At 38.7% G+C, this 18,732-nt stretch overlaps 1 protein-coding gene across 10 annotated transcripts in view; it reads right to left on the bottom strand.

Moving 5' to 3' along the window:
• Positions 1-18,732, bottom strand: part of FAM13A (family with sequence similarity 13 member A) — a 339,281-nt gene that overhangs the window by 54,853 nt on the left and 265,696 nt on the right. For 7 of the 10 annotated variants that reach the window (XM_034671515.1, XM_034671514.1, XM_034671512.1 and 4 more), the window contains 2 exons: positions 12,098-12,277; positions 5,321-5,507 (listed from right to left, as the gene is read on the bottom strand). In XM_034671515.1, coding sequence (XP_034527406.1) covers positions 5,321-5,507; positions 12,098-12,277 — 367 coding nt within the window. Of the gene's footprint in view, positions 1-5,320; positions 5,508-12,097; positions 12,278-13,796; positions 14,254-18,732 lie in introns of those variants that run through there. The other 3 variants (XM_034671519.1, XM_034671521.1, XM_034671520.1) reach the window with 2 other exon arrangements.

Below are 18,732 nucleotides of genomic sequence, written 5' to 3'. Positions count from 1 at the left end.
TGTTTATTTATTATTATTTTTAAAAAATTTATTTATTTGAGAAAGAGAGAGAGTGAGAGCATGTAGTGGGGTGGGGAGGAGCAGAGGGAGGGAAAGAATCTCAGGCAGACTCTTTGCTGAGTGTGGAGTCCAATGTGGGGCTCAATCTCAGGACCCTGAAATCATGACCTGAGCTGAAATCAAGAGCTGAACACTTAACTGACTGAGCCACCCAGGCGCTCCTAAATAGAGGATGTTTATAAATAAGAGAGCTACTAGACTACGTTTTTGTTTTTTATATAGTGAACGTAATGCTTATTATAGAATTGGTGTCATATGGAGAGCATTTGAAGAACAGAGGACGGAGCAACAGTTGCTCCTAATAGCACTACTACTACCATCCTGCAGTCCCTTTAGGCACATTGCCTTGCAGTCTGTTGTCCTGGGAACGAACAATTTCACATACAATTTATATACATATATAATACATACACACATGTATGTATACATGTACGAATGCACACGCTGTGTATATTGCTTCATAACCTACTTTTAATATTGAGGGAGGATATAGGGGAGTCCCAGCTCCACCACTAATGTGTGACCTTAGACAAGTGTTTACTCTCCTCTGCTTCATTCTCCTCATGTTTAGAATGAGAATTATAATAATAATAATAAATCCACTTTCTGGGTTATTGGGAGGATTAAAATGGATAATTTTATACAGAGCACTTAAAACATAACCTGTCAATGGTTTTTATTACACGGTCTTCACAATCCTAATATTGTTGAATTGACATACAAATGTTGCTTATCTGATCTTGCACTTTTGAACATTTAAATTGCTCCTAATTTTCTATGATTATAGAAAGCCTTGTGGTGAGCAAATTAATACCATGGTCTTTTGCATTTTTAAGTAGAACTGAGTGGCAGAAGTACGATTACTGGATAAAATCCACGACTGACTTATGACTTTTGATTCAAGCTGTTAAATTGTGCCCAGGAGAGAAAGCTTTTAGAGATGGAGACTTTTTCTAGGCCAACAGAAATGAGTCAATGAAGAGGAAGCCATGAAAAGTGTGTGAGTGAGTGTATGTATATGTTTGTACATGTACATGGGTGTGGGGTGGGGAGATGGATATAGAAGACAGAATTTATAAACATACTTCTTGATTTTAGAGGTTAACCTTAGAAATTAGAAAAACCATGCCATCATTTGAGCAGGTGAGAAAAGAAAGTGAGTAGGGTTCTAGAGACGTTTTGAAGCAGGAGTGAGGGAAGTTGTTGAAACACAGGCTGTGCGTCAGTTCTTCAAAGTAAACCAGGAGACAAGGTTCTCCTCTGAGGGCGACTGAGGGGCACGGGCATGAGCTAGGAGTTTTAAAGGGAAAGAAAAGTTTGTGACTGTGGCAATAATTAGAGATAAGGTAGAACACTCTAATGTCACTTATTACCCCTAAGTTTTAAGCTCTGAACTGTCTGTAGTCTCTTGGTCTCTGCTGGTCATGACAGTCTTGAGAGGTGAAAGCACAATNGACAGTCTCGAGAGGTGAAAGCACAACGGGGAACATGCCCAGACAGTTCCCACTTCAGAGATTCCAAATCTCCAAGATGCTTTTTTTGGGTCTACAGCATATTCTCCTCAGTTATATTGCGGGCTGGTGTAATCAGTGCGAAATTATTAGTCACTCTTCTCACTTTCTCTGGAAAATGGCTTTTGTTCCCATCTCTTCTCCCCAACTGCTTTTATTAAGTGATCTCCAGCTTGCTAATCCCAAAGGTCAAACTCTCAGTCTTCTGCTTGATCCATCATCTGACCTTTTCTCCTCCTTGAGACATTCTGTTCACTTGCCTGCCAAAGCACTAAACTCACCTTGTCTGTCTTCCACTTGCTAGTCTTGTAAGTCTCCTTCCCTGGTAACTTCTCATTTCCCCATCCTCTAAATGTTGGTGTGTCTCAGGGCTCAGAGTCCCTGAGGCGGCTTCTCTTTCCTGTCCACATTCACTGCCTCGGTCATCTTGCCCGGTATACTGCTTTAAATATCCTCTATCTGCTGATGACTCCCACATTGTATCTGCAGCCAGGATTTCTTCCCTAAACTCTTGGCCCAGAAATCCACTTGCTTCCTTGATATGCCCTCTTAGATATCCAATGGGCAGCTCAATCTTATGTCCAAAACTGAACCCAAACTTCTATCTGTCTTCTCTCAGTTAAACCGGCAACACAAATCTAGTTGCTCAGGGCAAAATCCTTGGAGTCATCTTTGACTTCTTGATTATTTTCACACCACACAGGTGATGTCAGGAAATTCTGTCAATTCTACTTTCAAAACACATGCAGAATCTGTTCACTGTGTCATGACTATTGCAATGTACCACTCCAGAAGGAGTTTAGTCAATGTGAACAGTGTCCCCTAGAGTAGTGCATTGTGCAGCCTGCGAAGAAGTAACTACTGGCTCTGGTATCACCTTAGCTCAAACCATCATCATCTCAAGTCTAGATTATTCCAATAGCTTCTTAACTGGGTTCCTTGTTTCTGCCCCTGCCTGCTTACTGTCTAATTCTCAACATAGTTGTCAAACAAATTTCAGTAAACCAGATCACTGTTCTACCTAGAACCGTCAAATGGATTCTCATCTCACCCAGAATGAAGGCAGAGTCCTCACAATGATCTATGAGGCCCTCTTTCATCTGCCCAACCTCTCCTACTACCTCTTTAACTTTGCTCACTCTCTTCCAATCACATAGTGTCTTTGTTTTTTGAAAATTCCAGATAAATGACTGTCTCAGGGCCCTTGCACCTACTATCATAGTCTGGCTTGCTTCCTTACTTTCTCTAAGTCCTTACACTCAAACATCAAATTCTTGGAAGGTCTTCCCAGACCACTCTATTTAAAATTGCATCCCTTGTCCCCTCACAATTCCTATTCCCATTTTCTGCTTTATGTTTCTTCCCAGGAGTTATCACTATCTAATTTATTTTTTGTTTTACTTACTTATCTTGATTATTGTCTGTTTCCCCTATTAGGATGTAAGCTCCATGAGGACAGCTACCTTTGCCCATTTTTATCACTGCTTTATCCCCAGGATCTGAAATATTTCCTGGCACATAAAGCATATAATTACGTATAATTCCCATTGCCTCTCCGCCCGCTGCCCTGACCCAGCTATACAAATATATGTTTAGTCAGGGTGTAAAGAACTTGAAATGGAGTAGGAAAAGGTATTGGGGGGGAGTTGGGAATGGTAAAATTAGGAGGCTAAAAATAAGGGACAAGTAAAGACGCACAATTTAACTTTTAAGATAGAGTCTAAATACTTGCTATGTTCCCTGGCTCTTTGCTTTGTGGTTACCTGTGAAGATTAGATTAAAACATTTATGGAATATGACAGTTAGAAAAGCTCTTAGAAAACACTCTCACTTTAGATGAGGAAGTTTTTCTTCTGAGTTGTGCTGGCAGGTTTTTCAATTATTCACTGCGACAAAGACATGGTCCACTTGGCTCATTTATGTTAATAGGTGACATTCACAGTCCTGGAATGAGGAAACTGGCAACTAAGGTGGGGGCAAATCCTTTCATATAAAAAAGACTGGATAGCATTAGGCTCTCCCATCCAAACACTTTTAAACAAAGAATATGTCCATAGTTTTATCAAATACATATTCTAAGGAATAAATGCACTTTTTCGCTTTTATTAGCTATTACCACCTAGCTAATTTAAGACACTATTCCTGGTGGAAAAAAAATATTAATGGGTTAAGTTCATATAAAAAGGGATTGAAATAGAGAAAAATATCTTTCCAAAGAAGTCAATTGTTGGACTTTGTCATTATAATCTCTTTGGCAGAAAAGCAAACTGTGAGCCAAATAAAGCGCTACTGAAATTAGCACCATTTATTTTATTTAAAAATTTACTTCCCCCAAATAAGAATTAAGTTAATGTTAAAAACATGAATGTATGTGATGGTTCCAAAGCTTAAATTCTTTATTTGGAGTGTATCAGACATGGGCCTGAGGTGGGTGATTGCTTCTGATCCTTCTAGCTAGTTACTTTACTTTTAGAAAGAGAGTATCAAGATATTTGGAGGGAAAGGAGCTCCTGGGTGACTTGGTTAAGCGTCTGCCTTCGGCTCAGGTCATGATCCTAAAGTCCTGGGATCAAGCCCCACGTCAGGCTCCTTGCTCAGCGGGGAGTCTGCTTCTTCCTCTCCCTCTGCCTGCTGCTCACCCTGCTTGCTCTCTCTCTCTTTCAAATACATAAATACTTAAAAATCTTAAAAAAAAAAAAGACATCTGGAGGGAAAAAAATAAATTAACATGTTTCCCTGGATTTGCATTTACATATATTTTATTTAGGGCAAAACTGGGGATCTTCTCTGAGCACATGCAGAAATTGATAATGGAAAATAGGTGGCCTATAAGTTTACTAAACGTATAGCAAACCCAGCATGGAGCTAAAAGCTGGTCAGAGATAAAACAAATCAGAGTATTTACACACTTAACAGTAGGAACAGACATTACCCTTTTTTTATTATGGGGACTCCAGCTCATGTTATGTAATAAATTTTATCTTTAGTTTTTGCTATTGTTAAATTTTTTAAAACTAGAGGGACTAAGAAGAAAGACTTTCGTTCTCACTTCTCGAGAAAGTGAAGCATACATGGAAAAGGATGATGTATACTAATAAACTGAATAAACATAGTTATTGAAGGAAACCAGTTATAATAATTTATATATCAAATCAATGATCCAACAATTTATATATCAAATCAATGATCAAATACAAAGGAAACTCTGTAAGAGGTTGATCTTTTTTGTTTTTGTTTCTGATTAATTAGGAAGAAAATACTTTATAGAGTATAGATTTGAACTAAATTTCTTAATACAGAGATTTCTGTATACAAAGACAGCTGATCCTCTTTCCCTACATAGTTTTCTTTCACCTGGCTTTAAGTTCATTAATTTTTTTTTACATAATCATGTATATATGAGATGAACAGAATGGAGGAAAATAAAAAATGCTTTAATGACAATATTCCAAAAATAAAATTTAAAAATACTCAAAAGAATGAGATAAAAATCATTTGAATAACATGGAAATCAAAGCGTGCTGTCTCTGTTTCTTTTGGCAGAATATAATCTTTCTCAGCTTTGATTTTTATATTTATTAAAAAGAAATACGAGCGTGTATACCTAGTAGCTCTGAGATCTTCACAACTCATATCCTATAGTTCTATGAAGCTCATGATTGAAATTATTATTTTTTACAAAGCAAGGAAGAGAAATGTGATATTTCTTAATTGGCTACAAGTAAAAATTTTATAGAATTTTCACTTACCACAAGACCATCTTGATTTTCATTGAGTTCAGAAAGTTTGGAATTGGATTTCTGACGTTTAGGTTTGCCCCTTTCTCCAATATAACCAGAAGAATTTTCATATAATTTTTCCACTTCCTGAGCATTCAAAATACAATCTTCAAGGCTGGTGAACCCAGAAGGAATATTTTCTTTGTTGATAAGTCCCCTTGAATTAAAAAAAAAAGTTTAATTTTAAAAGGTAAAAGGAACATTTTAATGACACTGTCACTGCATCACATGGGAAATCAGGAGAGTGCCCAGAAATTCCAGTTTGCCTCTTTGATCAAAATCTGAGCACAGTGCTACTCCTGAGACCACTTGGTGCCAAATAAATCACATTACAAGAGAAATTATTCCTAGAGGCAAACTGGCAAGGACTGTGTTTCTACCAATGAACAACTTTTGAGGTTGTACTGAAAGTAATTTGTATTCAAATAGGGAAAACAGTGCAATCTTACAAAACAATTTCCCATTATTAACAGATTACACACACACACACACTTTATTTTAAAGATTTATTTATTTGAGACAGAGAGAGAGAGAGAGAGAGAGTGTGTGTGTGTGTGTGTGTGTGTGTGTGTGTATGCGCACGCGCGTGCCTGGGGGCAGAGGGAGAGAGAGAATCTTAAGCGGACTCCCTGCGATCTCAACCAGATCATGACCTGGGCTGAAATCAAAGTTGGACGCTTAATCGACTGAGCCACCCAGGTGCCCCTGCTACACACACATTTTATAATACAATGTGTGGAGGAAAATCTGAAAAGGAAGTATGATATCTTTTTCTCTAGAATGGGACAAACTGATTTTCCCAATTGATAAAGACATTTTAGCACAGTAGAAAAGCATTAATAACAAACTCTGACTGCATTTGATAATCTTGGTAGAAATAGTGTCAGTTAATAAAAACTGTGGAATACAAAGCATTTTAACTGAAGTATGGATTTGTTACTTCCCAGTACAAGGAGTTTCAGGATGTAAACTTATAACTGGATGTCCTTCATGGCTTAGTCTTTTTTTTTTAAGATTTTATTAATTTATTTGACACAGAGAGAGGGGATTGGGGTAGAGCGAGCAAGCACAGGGAGCAGCAGGCAGAGGAAGAAGCAGGCTCTCCGCTGAGCAGGGAGCCCAATGTAGGACTCGACCCCAAGGACCCTGGGATCATGACCTGAGCTGAGGCAGACACTTAACCAACTGAGCCACCCAGGCGCCCTGTTCATGGCTTAGTTTTAGAAGTAGGTATGAATGTTTTAACTACAGAATTTAATATTCTTGAAATTGTTCTGAGTATTTTAATATTTCCTTAAGGAGTTTTCATAAAATTAAATTACTTAGCCTTTGTTTTTTTACTACATCACAGGACAAATTAAGCCATCAGGGTAGTGTCAGGGCATACCAAGGTACAAAGGAATGAAATCTCTCCTTTATGGTATGACTGAGTTAAGGTAAGTCCCTAAACACTTACAACTAGTATTTTGAAATAAATGAGCTCTAAAGAGCAAAGCAGATGACTACATTTTACCATCAGTTCAATCATATCCAAAAATGAAAGATAACTGTTAAATATTTATTCTGCCTTCTAAATTCACATCCCGTCTTAGACGGGCTTAACATAGAGGCAAAATTATGAACTAGGGCCGCCTGGGTGGTGCTGTCGTTAAGCGCCTGCCTTCGGCTCAGGGCGTGATCCCGGCATTCTGGGATCGAGTCCCACATCAGGCTCCTCCACTGGAAGCCTGCTTCTTCCTCTCCCACTCCCCCTGCTTGTGTTCCTTCTCTCGCTGGCTGTCTCTCTCTGTCAAATACATAAATAAAATCTTTAAAAAATTATGAACTAAATATTATCCTAATATTTTCAAAGTTATACTATCTTTGGTGATTTTTAGCACCCCATATTTAATTTAATCTTATTTTACACAACTTTTAATGGAAAAAATATACTTAGCAAAATTACAGAAAAGATTTATGCAGGGGCGCCTGAATGGCTCAGTCGTTGAGCATCTGCCTTCGGCTCAGGGCGTGATCCTGGCATTCCGGGATCCAGCCCCGCATCGGGCTCCTCCGCTGGGAGCCTGCTTCTTCCTCTCCCACTCCCCCTGCTTGTGTTCCCTCTCTCGCTGGCTGTCTCTCTGTCAAATAAATAAATATTTAAAAAAAAAAAAAGAAAAGATTTATGCAACAAATACTAGAAATATCCTACATCTAAAATCACAGAATGTGGAGGAAGAGTGGACAGGGACTCACATGCCTGCACATGTCCTTGTGCAGACGCTCTTCAATCTCCCCTCCACACACTGAGGGTGGTGCCTTTCTATGGATGGCTGGATGAGTCTGGTCTCGACTTCAAAATTAATTGCTTTACTATATAAATTCTGTCTACCACTCTTCATACTTCCCTTAACTCCTGGGGTATACATCCTATTATAATCTCTTTCGTGGAGGGGTTTTATGTTTGAAAGCTGTTATGACAGAATTGTGTTCCCCCCAAATTCCTATGTTGAAGCCCTCACCATCTGTTAATGTGACTGTTTTTGGAGACAGGGTAATTAAGGCTCAATGAGGCCATAAGGGTCGGTACTCTAATCCAACAGAAATGGTGTTCTAACAAGAAGAGGAGGAGGGATGCCTCGGTAGCTCAGTCGGTTGGCTGCCTTTGGCTCAGGTCATGATCCCAGGGTCCTGGGTTCAAGTTCCACATCGGGCTCCTTGTGAAGGGGGGTCTATCTTTCTTTCTGCCTGCAGCTCCCCCTCTTTCTCTCTCTGACAAATAAATAAATAAAATCTTAAAAAAAAAAAAAAAGAAGAAGAAGAAGAGGAGGAGACACCAGGAGAGCAAGCACTCGGAGGAAAAGCCATGGGAGGACATGGTGAGATGGTACCATCTGCAAGTCCAAGAAAGAGGTCTCATCAGACACCAATCCTGTCCGTACCTTGATCTTGGACTTCCAGCCTCCAGAGCTATGAGGAAATAAATTCCTGTTGTTTAAGCCGCCCAGACTGTGGTATTTTGTTATGGCAGCCCTAGTACACTAATACAAAAGCTAAAAAGTTTTAGAAATTAAAAGACAAAGTTTATTTTATAATCTTTTTGAATAGTGAATGAAAGACTGGAATAAATGCTGTCAAAATAAATAATGGAAATCTGTTTGGCATGCTCATGTGGCAATCTTGTTCTCTTAAAAAAAAAAAATTCTCTGCTTTTGCACGAGTCAACACCTTTCAGCCATGGTACATATGTGACTGTGAGGAGCACTGGTATATAATTTCTGCCCGCAACATTCCAACAGGGTTCAATCAGGCTTGACATCACTGAAATCTNACAGGGTTCAATCAGGCTTGACATCACTGAAATCTGACATGAACTCAGATCTCTGGGGCCTCTCACTTTATCTAGAGTTTCTTCCTCATCCCTACAGACACCTTAATGTTCTGGCAATACTCAATTATTTATCATTCCCCTAATACAACATTGGGTTTTTTGTTTGTCTTTTTTGTTTACTTTGCAGTAGGAATTTAATATAGTATTTATATAACAAATATGTACAATTCCAGTTTATTGTGTTTTGGACAGCTGAAATCACTTTCACCTAAATTACCCTTTGCTTTTAAGAAAATATTATAAAATTTTCACACATATAAAGGAGACACTATCACAATGAACTTCCATATACCCATCACCAAGAGTCATCATTTCCATGCACCTGGCAGATGGCAGATTTTTTAAATAAATGAATTAAACTGAACCCCTTCACATAACGAATATATTCCTTAAACTTTGATATTTTTATGGTAGCAAATAATAACATAAGCCTGATAAAGTTTTCTTATAAATTTAGACAAAATAAGAAATCATTTACGCTAAAATGACATATTTATAGTCTTAGCCTATCTTCTGTATTTATTTCAAAAATCTGCCATGATGACTTTAGTACAGACTTTACTGACACTAATCTCATCCTGAAATATGGCTACCATTGACTTCAAGGATATATTTTTTTACTTGGTTGCAGCTTTCAGTTGTTAGGAGGCAAAATAATAGACAAAAATACAATGAATTTCTAATTTTTAAACTCTATAGAATAAAGTCTAGCTTAACCTTTATTTTTTTAAGCAAAGCCTGATGAAAATCTTTGATAAATCAATTATGCATAGGTATATACTAAGAAAAACATACTCACCACGGGCTACGATAATGATTCTCAACCTCTGCACACTCAGTGATTTGTCAGCTATCCCCTGGGGACACACTGGAGAGGACCCTCATGGGGACAAAAGTAGTAGGTCTGGGGCCCTGAGGGAGAAAGGCCTTGCTCCTCCACACACCAGGTAAGCTCAGAGAGGCAGTGCAGCTTGGACTGGGAGTTGAAGACAAAGGACTATCAAGACATGTTAATTACCCAGCATGTCAGGTTAGGAAGAGGCCATATGCCTAGGAGGCTGAGGCCAACAGGGGGCGTAGGAAGGGGACCTCGTGCCCAGACCATGCACCAAGGAGAAAGAATAATGTGAGACTGTCTCTAAGTTACCATGGACACACAGTTTGTAGCCTGAGATTTACTCACTCAGTGTCCAACTCTAGTCCGACCACAATGAGCGACCAGCATGAGCAGTGAAGGAAATACCAGAGAAGAAAAATTAAGGGGAAGGCTAGAGTTTCACAGGTTGTAGATTAGTTGGTTTCTACAGTTCTTCATCTCCTTTTGTTCTCCTGATATTGATAGTAAAATATGATCAAGAGAACTTAGAATAGAAACATGCTTGGACGTGGCTCCTTTTGTTCTCCTGATATTGATAGTGAAATATGATCAAGAGAATTTAGAATAGAAACATACTTGGACGTGACAAACTCTAAATTCTGCAGGAAAGGCTACTCTGTTTCATATTTTTCTATCACCTGTTCCTTTGGACCTTATCCCACTGTGCTGTCCCTTGCCTGACACCATGCACCCACCATCAACACTACCACCGTCTGCTCTGTTATTTCCCTTGTGCTTACTACCACTTCCAACCTCTGCTTGCTATCCCTCTGTCCAAACAAGGAGGGTGGAAAGCATGATGTCGTGACACACCAAGGATATTTTAAAAATGCAATGTGTTGCTACATACTATTTGGCAAAAAATGAGGCAGAGGGTAAGAACAGTATTAAATAATTTGTACTTGCTGTGTAACACAGTCTACGCAGTACACAAGCTAATTATACTCCTAAACATTTTCTATAAAGCTTAGTCAGGAGCTAATTTTAAATGTAAATACCTCCTATATTATAATTTTTCTGTTTTCTAAAGGTAATATTATAGCACTCCCTCCTATCCACCAGCCCCAAGATAATTTTTTTTTAAAGTTCTGCTTATATCACTTAAAAAGTCAATAGTCTATACCACTGTTTTATTTCTAAAATTACATTTGCTAGTATGGCTCTTAAACATCTTCATGACATGCAGCATGGTATCTATTTATACTATTTACCTTTTGGGTCTGTAAGCAAAAAGAAGTTTCCTTTTTTTTTCCCTAAAATTTTGATGTGCATTATGAATCCAGGTGAAAAGGAATGAGGGGGACTAAGGTCTGATTTAGTCTTTGACATTTATTTATTTTTATTTATTTATTTTTAAAAATTTTATTTATCTATTTGACAGAGAGAGAGAACACAAGCAGGGGGAGTGGGAGAGGAAGAAGCAGGCTCCCAGCGGAGGAGCCTGACGTGGGGCTCAATTCCAGAACGCCAGGACCATGCCCTGAGCCAAAGGCAGACGCCTAACGACTGAGCCACCCAGGCGCCCCTAGTCTTTGACATTTACTAAGGAGTTCAAAACAATAACTTTATAGAGACCAAATGCTATAGTAGATAAAAATAAAACTTTCAAGGAAAAATATATGAATATAACTTTATTTTCCTTGACATTTAAATGATGATTACTGAAAAATATAGATAATTTTTTATCTGTATTTTATCAAATCCTCTAACAGAGAATAAAGTTCCTTACGATACTAGTCTTGAAACTCATGCTGTGGGAAAGCTTAAAATTAGTCATTATGATAATAAAGAACTTAAGCATTTCCTCTTCTGATGAGACATAAGCTCAATCCTTCTGAAACTAAAATGCAGTCAACTGTTAGAGTATTACGGTGATATTCTAGAATTGCACCAGGCCAATACAGTAGGGAAATCGGTTGGTGTCATAAGTTAGTCTAACAACCAAATGAATGTTGTCTAATAAGAAAAAAACCACATCTGCGGTGCCTGGGTGGAGAGCTGGTTGGGTGCCCGACTCTCGGTTTCTGCTCAGGTCGGGATCTCTGCTCAGCATAGAGTCTGCTTGGGATTCTCTCTCCCTCTACCCCCACCTTACCCCCAACGCGCACACATGCATGTTCTCCCTCTCTCAAATAAATAAATCCTAAAAACCAAAAACAGAACACCTCTGGACAGACATATGGCAATTTTCTCCTCCAGTGGTTCAGCATCCCTCTAAAGAAGATACTCATGAGGAAAGGTATTCAATCAGAGGTGGCTTCCTACAATACACATGGAGACAACATAAAACATCCAGACAAAACAGACCTATTCACTTAGTCACCTACAAATTTCCAAATGTTAGCTACGTTTAGAATAAACGTAATAAATAAAAAAGAAATTTTTGAAGTTTTAACCTGAATACTGAAATGGGAATGGCTACAAGACAGTGACTAATTCAGCTGTATGTTTTTAAAAGGAGAGGAGAACACGCAAATAAGAAGCAGCAAGGCCAACTCACACGTCTCTGCCACGTCGAGCTTCGTCCTGCTCTTTGGACTGGCGGCGGCACTGTCTGGCAGATGTGGCCGAAGATGCTGATGATGTCCCAGACTCCGAGTCCTCTGAACTTTGGCCTCCAGAGCCGTTAACATCAAAAAGATGCTGTTCTACTGCCGACCGGATGGTTCTTTCTAAGAGTCTAATAAAAGCAGAACACAGAGGCCATCAGGCAATCAAATTTTTCAATGATTGCCTTTAAAAATTTACATCCATCATTTTGGAAATATCAGCATTTCCAATGGTAGATCTACCACAGCTTCCTGAGCAAAGACAGCATATGAGCCATCTCGAAATATCTGCATCGTGTGTTAAAAATAAAACCAAACCTGACAAATTCTACCAATTTGATCACTGTGTTTCTCATCTCTGTAGGTCCTGGATGACTGAAATGTCACAGCAAGCCCAGCAACAATTATCAGAGGCATTCCGGAAATAAGGGTCATTTAATATAAGGCAGAATGAGGAAATATTTTTTTCCTCATAGAATAATAATAGACCTATTCTTACAAAGGCGAGTTCCTTCAGATTTCATACCAGCTCTGCAGAGGAAGACAGTATGGTTTACAAAGCAAACTGGCACAAATGATTTTATGACGCCTACTATCTATTTAGAATCCCTTCAAGATAAAATTGTGCAGGAAATAATGCTACTAAAAAGGAACACCTCACCAGAACAATTACTACTGAGAACAGCAAAATCTTTCTGAACCTGTCTGCAATGAAACTGTGCTGTGTATCATTGGAGCTGCATTCATGCAAACATCCCAATGTGTGTTACTGAAGATGGCGGGATAGATTTACTTCATTCAGCCTGAGGAAATACTTAAGCACACGGGCTGAAAAGAGTGCATGATAAGATAGATAAGGTATCCTTTTTAAAGCCATATAATTTTTTAATGTGTCTAAGCCTTCTTTTATCACCACATTATTTAATTCTGAATAAGCTGGCATGAAAAATTCTAAACGCCTCGAAGCATGTTTTCCTGCACTTGAAAAACGAATCACACCCAAACTCATCAAACTGTACACATTAAGTATGTGTAGTTCTTTGTACATTAATTATACTTCAAAAAGGTATCAAAAATTTTAAAAAGAATCACATATTTTTAAACTGTTCAGATTAAGAAATACACTCAAATAAGATGGGTTTTGAAAAATTTAAGAACTTCAGATTTTCCAAATGTAGTTTTATAAGAGACACATGGTAATCTCATAAAACTATCTGAAGACAATGAACAGGTATAGTCTAACTTGGCCATTAGAACTTTTACATTTCAGGGCGCCTGGGGGGTGCGGTTGGTTGAGCGTCCAACTCTTGGTACCGGCTCACGTTGTGATCTTGGGGTCGTGAGATCGAGGTCTAACTCAGGCTCTGTGCTCAGCAGATGGTCTGCTAAGACGCTCTCTCCCTATCCCTCTGCCCCCCCACCCCCATGAATGAATGAATGAATGAATCCTTAAAAAAAAGAGTTTTTATATCTAGAACTCCACNACCCACACAGAAGCTCAAACAGGAACACTTCTTATTTAGCCCTCTTCTCTCAGTGATTTTAAAAATCATCATAGGTTGCTTACTGTATTAATCTTCCAATGCAATACACCATTAGAGTAGCTTTTTTCTGTTCGATAAATGGGAAAGGGAAACCCAAATAACTTACTCTCCAGTTGTCGAAACATTGCTGACTTGGGATACATGCATGCTGTGGAAAAGAAGCACAAAGAAAGAAAGTCAGAGTAGACACAGCATCAGAGACCGAGAGCCAAACACCTGAAGGGGATTCCAGAGGCCCTGGGTGTTTACTCCTGAACAGTGTTTTTCCCCCCTCCTCCATTTTAAAGATGTCCATGATAGACCTTTTCAAAGTGACCTTTAAAAACCATCTCTACTCCCCCTACTACCCTGGCCCTCGCCCTCCTTCAGGGTCTTTTCATTTACCCAAAATATTAGTACAATGTCACTGACTGCCTTCCTGCTACCAATTCTACCCGTTCCCTGCTTTCCCCAGCCCAAATCTGTTCCCTCCTCATCCACTCCCTCCAGACCTGCAGACAGAAGTGACTTTCTAAAACTGCTCAGAATAGGCAGGAAGCAGCAGGAACCAGAGGGGACAGAGAACAAGGAAGCAACACTGGTTTCTACACAACTATTTCTTTCTTTTTTTAAATGTGTTTAAAAAAAAAAAAGGATTTTATTTGAGAGAGAGAGAGCCTAAGCAGTGGGAAGGGTGGAAGGAGAAGCAGGCTCCCCACTGAGCAGGGAGCCCTACGCAGGGCTCGATTCCAGACCCTGATATCGTGACGTGAGCTGAAGGCAGGTGCTTAACTGACTGAGCCACCCAGGCACTCCTACACAACTATTTCTAAGCCGCCTTTCTTCCAGACTTCCTCAAGATGGAGAATCCTTCGAGCTCTATGTTTCATCTCAACACCTAATTTATGGCCCCTTTATTAAGTATTTATACACTTCCTCTCGTTTTCTATTTCCTCCAAAGCCTGAATTCCTTTGAAAGCATAACATAGGAGTCAACCTAAAGTGGAACGGTGAAATTACAGACCACCATATGAGCACCCTCGGGACTTCGCCCCTCTTGCCTGCCCCCTATGTTCGTAAAACCACTTTGAGGTTGAGGCTGGCAGCAATTTCAGCAGCATCGGTATCAAGACTTTCTCACAGTCCGCCCTCCAGGGCTTAGTCAGCTTCTAAATCAAGAGTCAAGTCTGTTGGGGCGCCTGGGTGGCACAGCGGTTAAGCGTCTGCCTTTGGCTCAGGGCGTGATCCCGGCGTTATGGGATCGAGCCCCACATCAGGCTCTTCTGCTATGAGCCTGCTTCTTCCTCTCCCACTCCCCCTGCTTGTGTTCCCTCTCTCGCTGGCTGTCTCTATCTCTGTCAAATAAATAAAATCTTTAAAAAAAAAAAAAAAGAGTCAAGTCTGTTGAAATGAAAATCTTCCCTGCTCCTCACACTACAGTTTTACCTAATAATACAACAGTTCCCCTTTCTCCTCCTTCTTTGTAGAAAACACCTGAAGAAAATGATAGGTGTTAATGACCAATCCTGATGGCTGCCTTTCAGTCATCCCAACATCCTCATATATGCTCTGAAATTTTCAACATAGTAACATGATTTTTGAAAAAAATCATCTGTTGGGTTTTTCTTCCACGTAAGTGGCTATCTCATCTTTTTCCATTGAGAATCTAAGTGCCTCGCGGGATTGTATGATATTTCTCTTTTTCTTTCATTACACTCTGTACCACTATCACCACCATCAGCCTCAGCCTAGCACTCATTATCCCAGAGGTGATCAACAGACACTCACTCTTCAGCCCAGAGAATTTCCTTAAAAAGAGCTACAGCTGTTTGTCATGGCCACAAACCACAGCCAAATCCCAGAAGAGACACAGAAAATAATGCTGTTGTTCACAAGGGAAACTGATGAGAAAAACCTTAATAAATGAGTAAATAAGCAAACAAACAAACACTCTAATGCCTACTGAGTACTTACTATGGTTTCCGACACTGTGTCAAGTATTTTGTACATAGATTATCTTGTTTGCTGTTTACAATAACCCATGAGGTAGGTACTATTGTCGTCTCAATTTTCAGACGAAGAGGTTACAGGTTAAGTAACTTGCCCACAGTGACAGAGCCAAAAAGTAGATGAGCTGGAATTTGAACCAAGAAAGTTTTAGCTCAGAGTCTAAGCTCTTAATCACTACACTAGACATTCAATCCATCACTTAAACTGGAAGAAAAACTCACTGGAATCATCTTTGTAGATGGAGGCTTGGACTTAGGTATTTTACTTCGCTTTTAACCACAACCATTTTTCTCATCTGCCTCACAATGCCTGGTATTCACAGTGGTTCCCAGAGTACATAACCAATAATATATCCTTTGCTGTTCTCTGTCCTTAACTGGAACAGTCAGTCCCTGCTTTTGATGCTTTGTGGCTCACCCTCTGTAATGTCAACACTGTGTAATTAACTCCTGTATTTCACTTCTCAATGCAGTTACACAGCCTCAGTTTTGGGGGCCGGGCCCAATGTGAATGATGGCTCTGGCGGGACACAGAAGAGGGGGAAAACGTTGATCTGCTAGATGCTGAAGATATTCCAAGACACAGAAGTATAATTAGTCAACTACTCCTCCATACCATCTCAGAATGAGCAGATGTACAACCTTTCCTCCCTTCTACACACTTTTGACCCAAACTTCTGCTTGCTTATTAAAGCACACACTGATATATTTACGTTTCTTTTTGGGGGGTTGGGGGCAGGACACAAAAAGAAAGGTGAGCAAGAAAGAGACAAGAAAATGACATCAAGTAGAAACAGGTTCTGGGATTACTCTCTACACTGGTGCTTCTCAAATCCTAAGGTGTATGTGAATCATCCAGGATCTTGTTCGCACACAGACTCGGATTCAGTAGGTCTAGGTCTCAGGAGGGGGAAGCTGAGATTCTGTCTTTTTAACAAATTCTACAGTAATTCTGATGCTGTTGATTTGTGGAAGACACTGATTAGCAAAGCTGTAATTCCCTGCAACTAAAATTCTTCAAGACTTTAATTACTTAGATATCACAATAGCTATTTTTAAACATTCTAATCTAAGTAATGAGGGTATGCCTTGGAAAACTTATGCTAGCATAAGTGAATAAAAGGCAACACAAAAATTTACCTCATAGCTTAAAGAAAAATGACCTAATCCATCTAAATCAGTCTTTTTTTTTTAATGTTTTATTTATTTATTTTGAGGAAGAGAGAGAGAGAGCCCAAGTGGGAAGGAGGGGCAGAGAGAGAGGGAGAAGCAGACACCCTGCTGATCAGGGAGCCTGATATGGGGCTCGCTCCTAAGACCCTGGGATTATTATCCCCTCAGAATCCTGGGATCATGACCTGAGCTAAATGCAGAGGCTTAACTGAGCCATTTTCAGAATGCAAAATAAATGAATGTATCAATGACAAAAGCAAGGAATTAGATCATATTCAATTTTGCTAATATATTGATCTTATGTCAAATTTATGATAATTTATACTTTTAGGTTTCTTTAATAGTCCTTTAGAATTTTTGGTATATTTAACGTGTCCATATTTTCATGTTTTTTAAGTAGAATTTCTCTAAAGAAAGTATTCTGAGAAGAGAACATGCTCCATTGGGAATCAGAAAAGAGAAGTTCTGGTCTTGGCTCTGCAGTGAAATCGCAGATTGCTGGTTAGCCTGGCTGCTTTGGACAGGTCTCTTCATACAGAAAATGAAAGGCTTGGCTAGTGATCCCTGTGGTTTTCTTTAGCTCTAAAAAGTTTACTGCCCTAAAGTTTAAATCATTACAAAAGGTTATAGCTACATAATATATTATGTCAGTTTTGGTCATAGGTATGGTTTATTAAATACCAATATGGCTCTGGTCAGGTGTTCAACCACCAGTATAGTTCCCGTGGGATGTGCTTCATAATTCACCAATAAGAAGATTTCTAAGAATATTTAATGACAGAAATAGGGGCTATTTCCATAGCTATAATTCACTTGGGAATATAATTCTAAGAAAATGACAGAAGGGCAATAAGCAAATAAACTAAAGCAAAAGAACGACTTCCTTCGTCTACATGGAACTTGCTTTTCAGAGCCCTTGACTGATTTGCTAACAAAGTTTCTTACTTATGCAGCATAAACACTTGAATATGGAGGAGATCACTTCCTAATGTTGATAAAGCAAGTATTCAAAACTGAAAAAAATAAGCCTCTATGCAGACTCCAGCACTACGGTCAATTTCACTACCCGGGCCTACTGTGAGTGATGATGCAACCACATTCACTATTGGTACAGTCATTAAAACAGATTCTAAGCCCACTCTGCAATATATTCTATGACATCCTTAAATATATTTAGTCTGTTTCTCTATTAACAAAACCCAAACTACATTTCTGGAAGCTGAATATGCTCAACAATATTAGTCTATAAATTTGCATGTGATTAGATGCACAGAATGCCTGTTGACAAGTGGTTCTTTAATTAGATCTCTTGATTTGAAATAAAGAAATCTACACATAAAAAGAAACAAGTTTCAAATCTACTAAAATCCGACATCTTGAAAAAAGCATGGGTTCTCTATTTTTATACATTCTTGTACTTCAGTATGTTCTCTTCTGTGGTATATAAATATTACTGTGGTGAAGTATTATTGTTTCAATAGGAACTGTGAGGTCGAACAGAATTATCCTTTTCTTCCTGTAGAATATTTACATTTAGTCAGTTTTTTTTTTTTTTAATGAGAAAGGATTTAAAAGACAATTATGCGATGTTTAATTCAGCCTACGGATGAAGATCATGTAACTAATCATCAAAATAGCATGAAACTCCTAATTTGTCTATTTAACAGAATACAATATTTTTAGTATTAGTTTAAAATACTAAAAGTTGATATGCAGCATTAAGATTTATAAGATGAATCTAACGTTATTTCTTACAATTGTATAACAGATTTCTAATTAAAACTTTTTCATTAAAACCATGTCTTCCGTAGACAACATCATACATTAAAAGAAATACATCTGATCTTCAATATTTACTTTGCTTTAACTTTTAGTTATGAT

Source organism: Ailuropoda melanoleuca, chromosome 11 (assembly GCF_002007445.2).
Source record: "Ailuropoda melanoleuca isolate Jingjing chromosome 11, ASM200744v2, whole genome shotgun sequence".
Lineage (NCBI taxonomy): Eukaryota > Metazoa > Chordata > Mammalia > Carnivora > Ursidae > Ailuropoda > Ailuropoda melanoleuca.
Note: the sequence above shows the minus strand (reverse complement) of the source record. Positions and strands in the feature narration are given on the sequence as shown.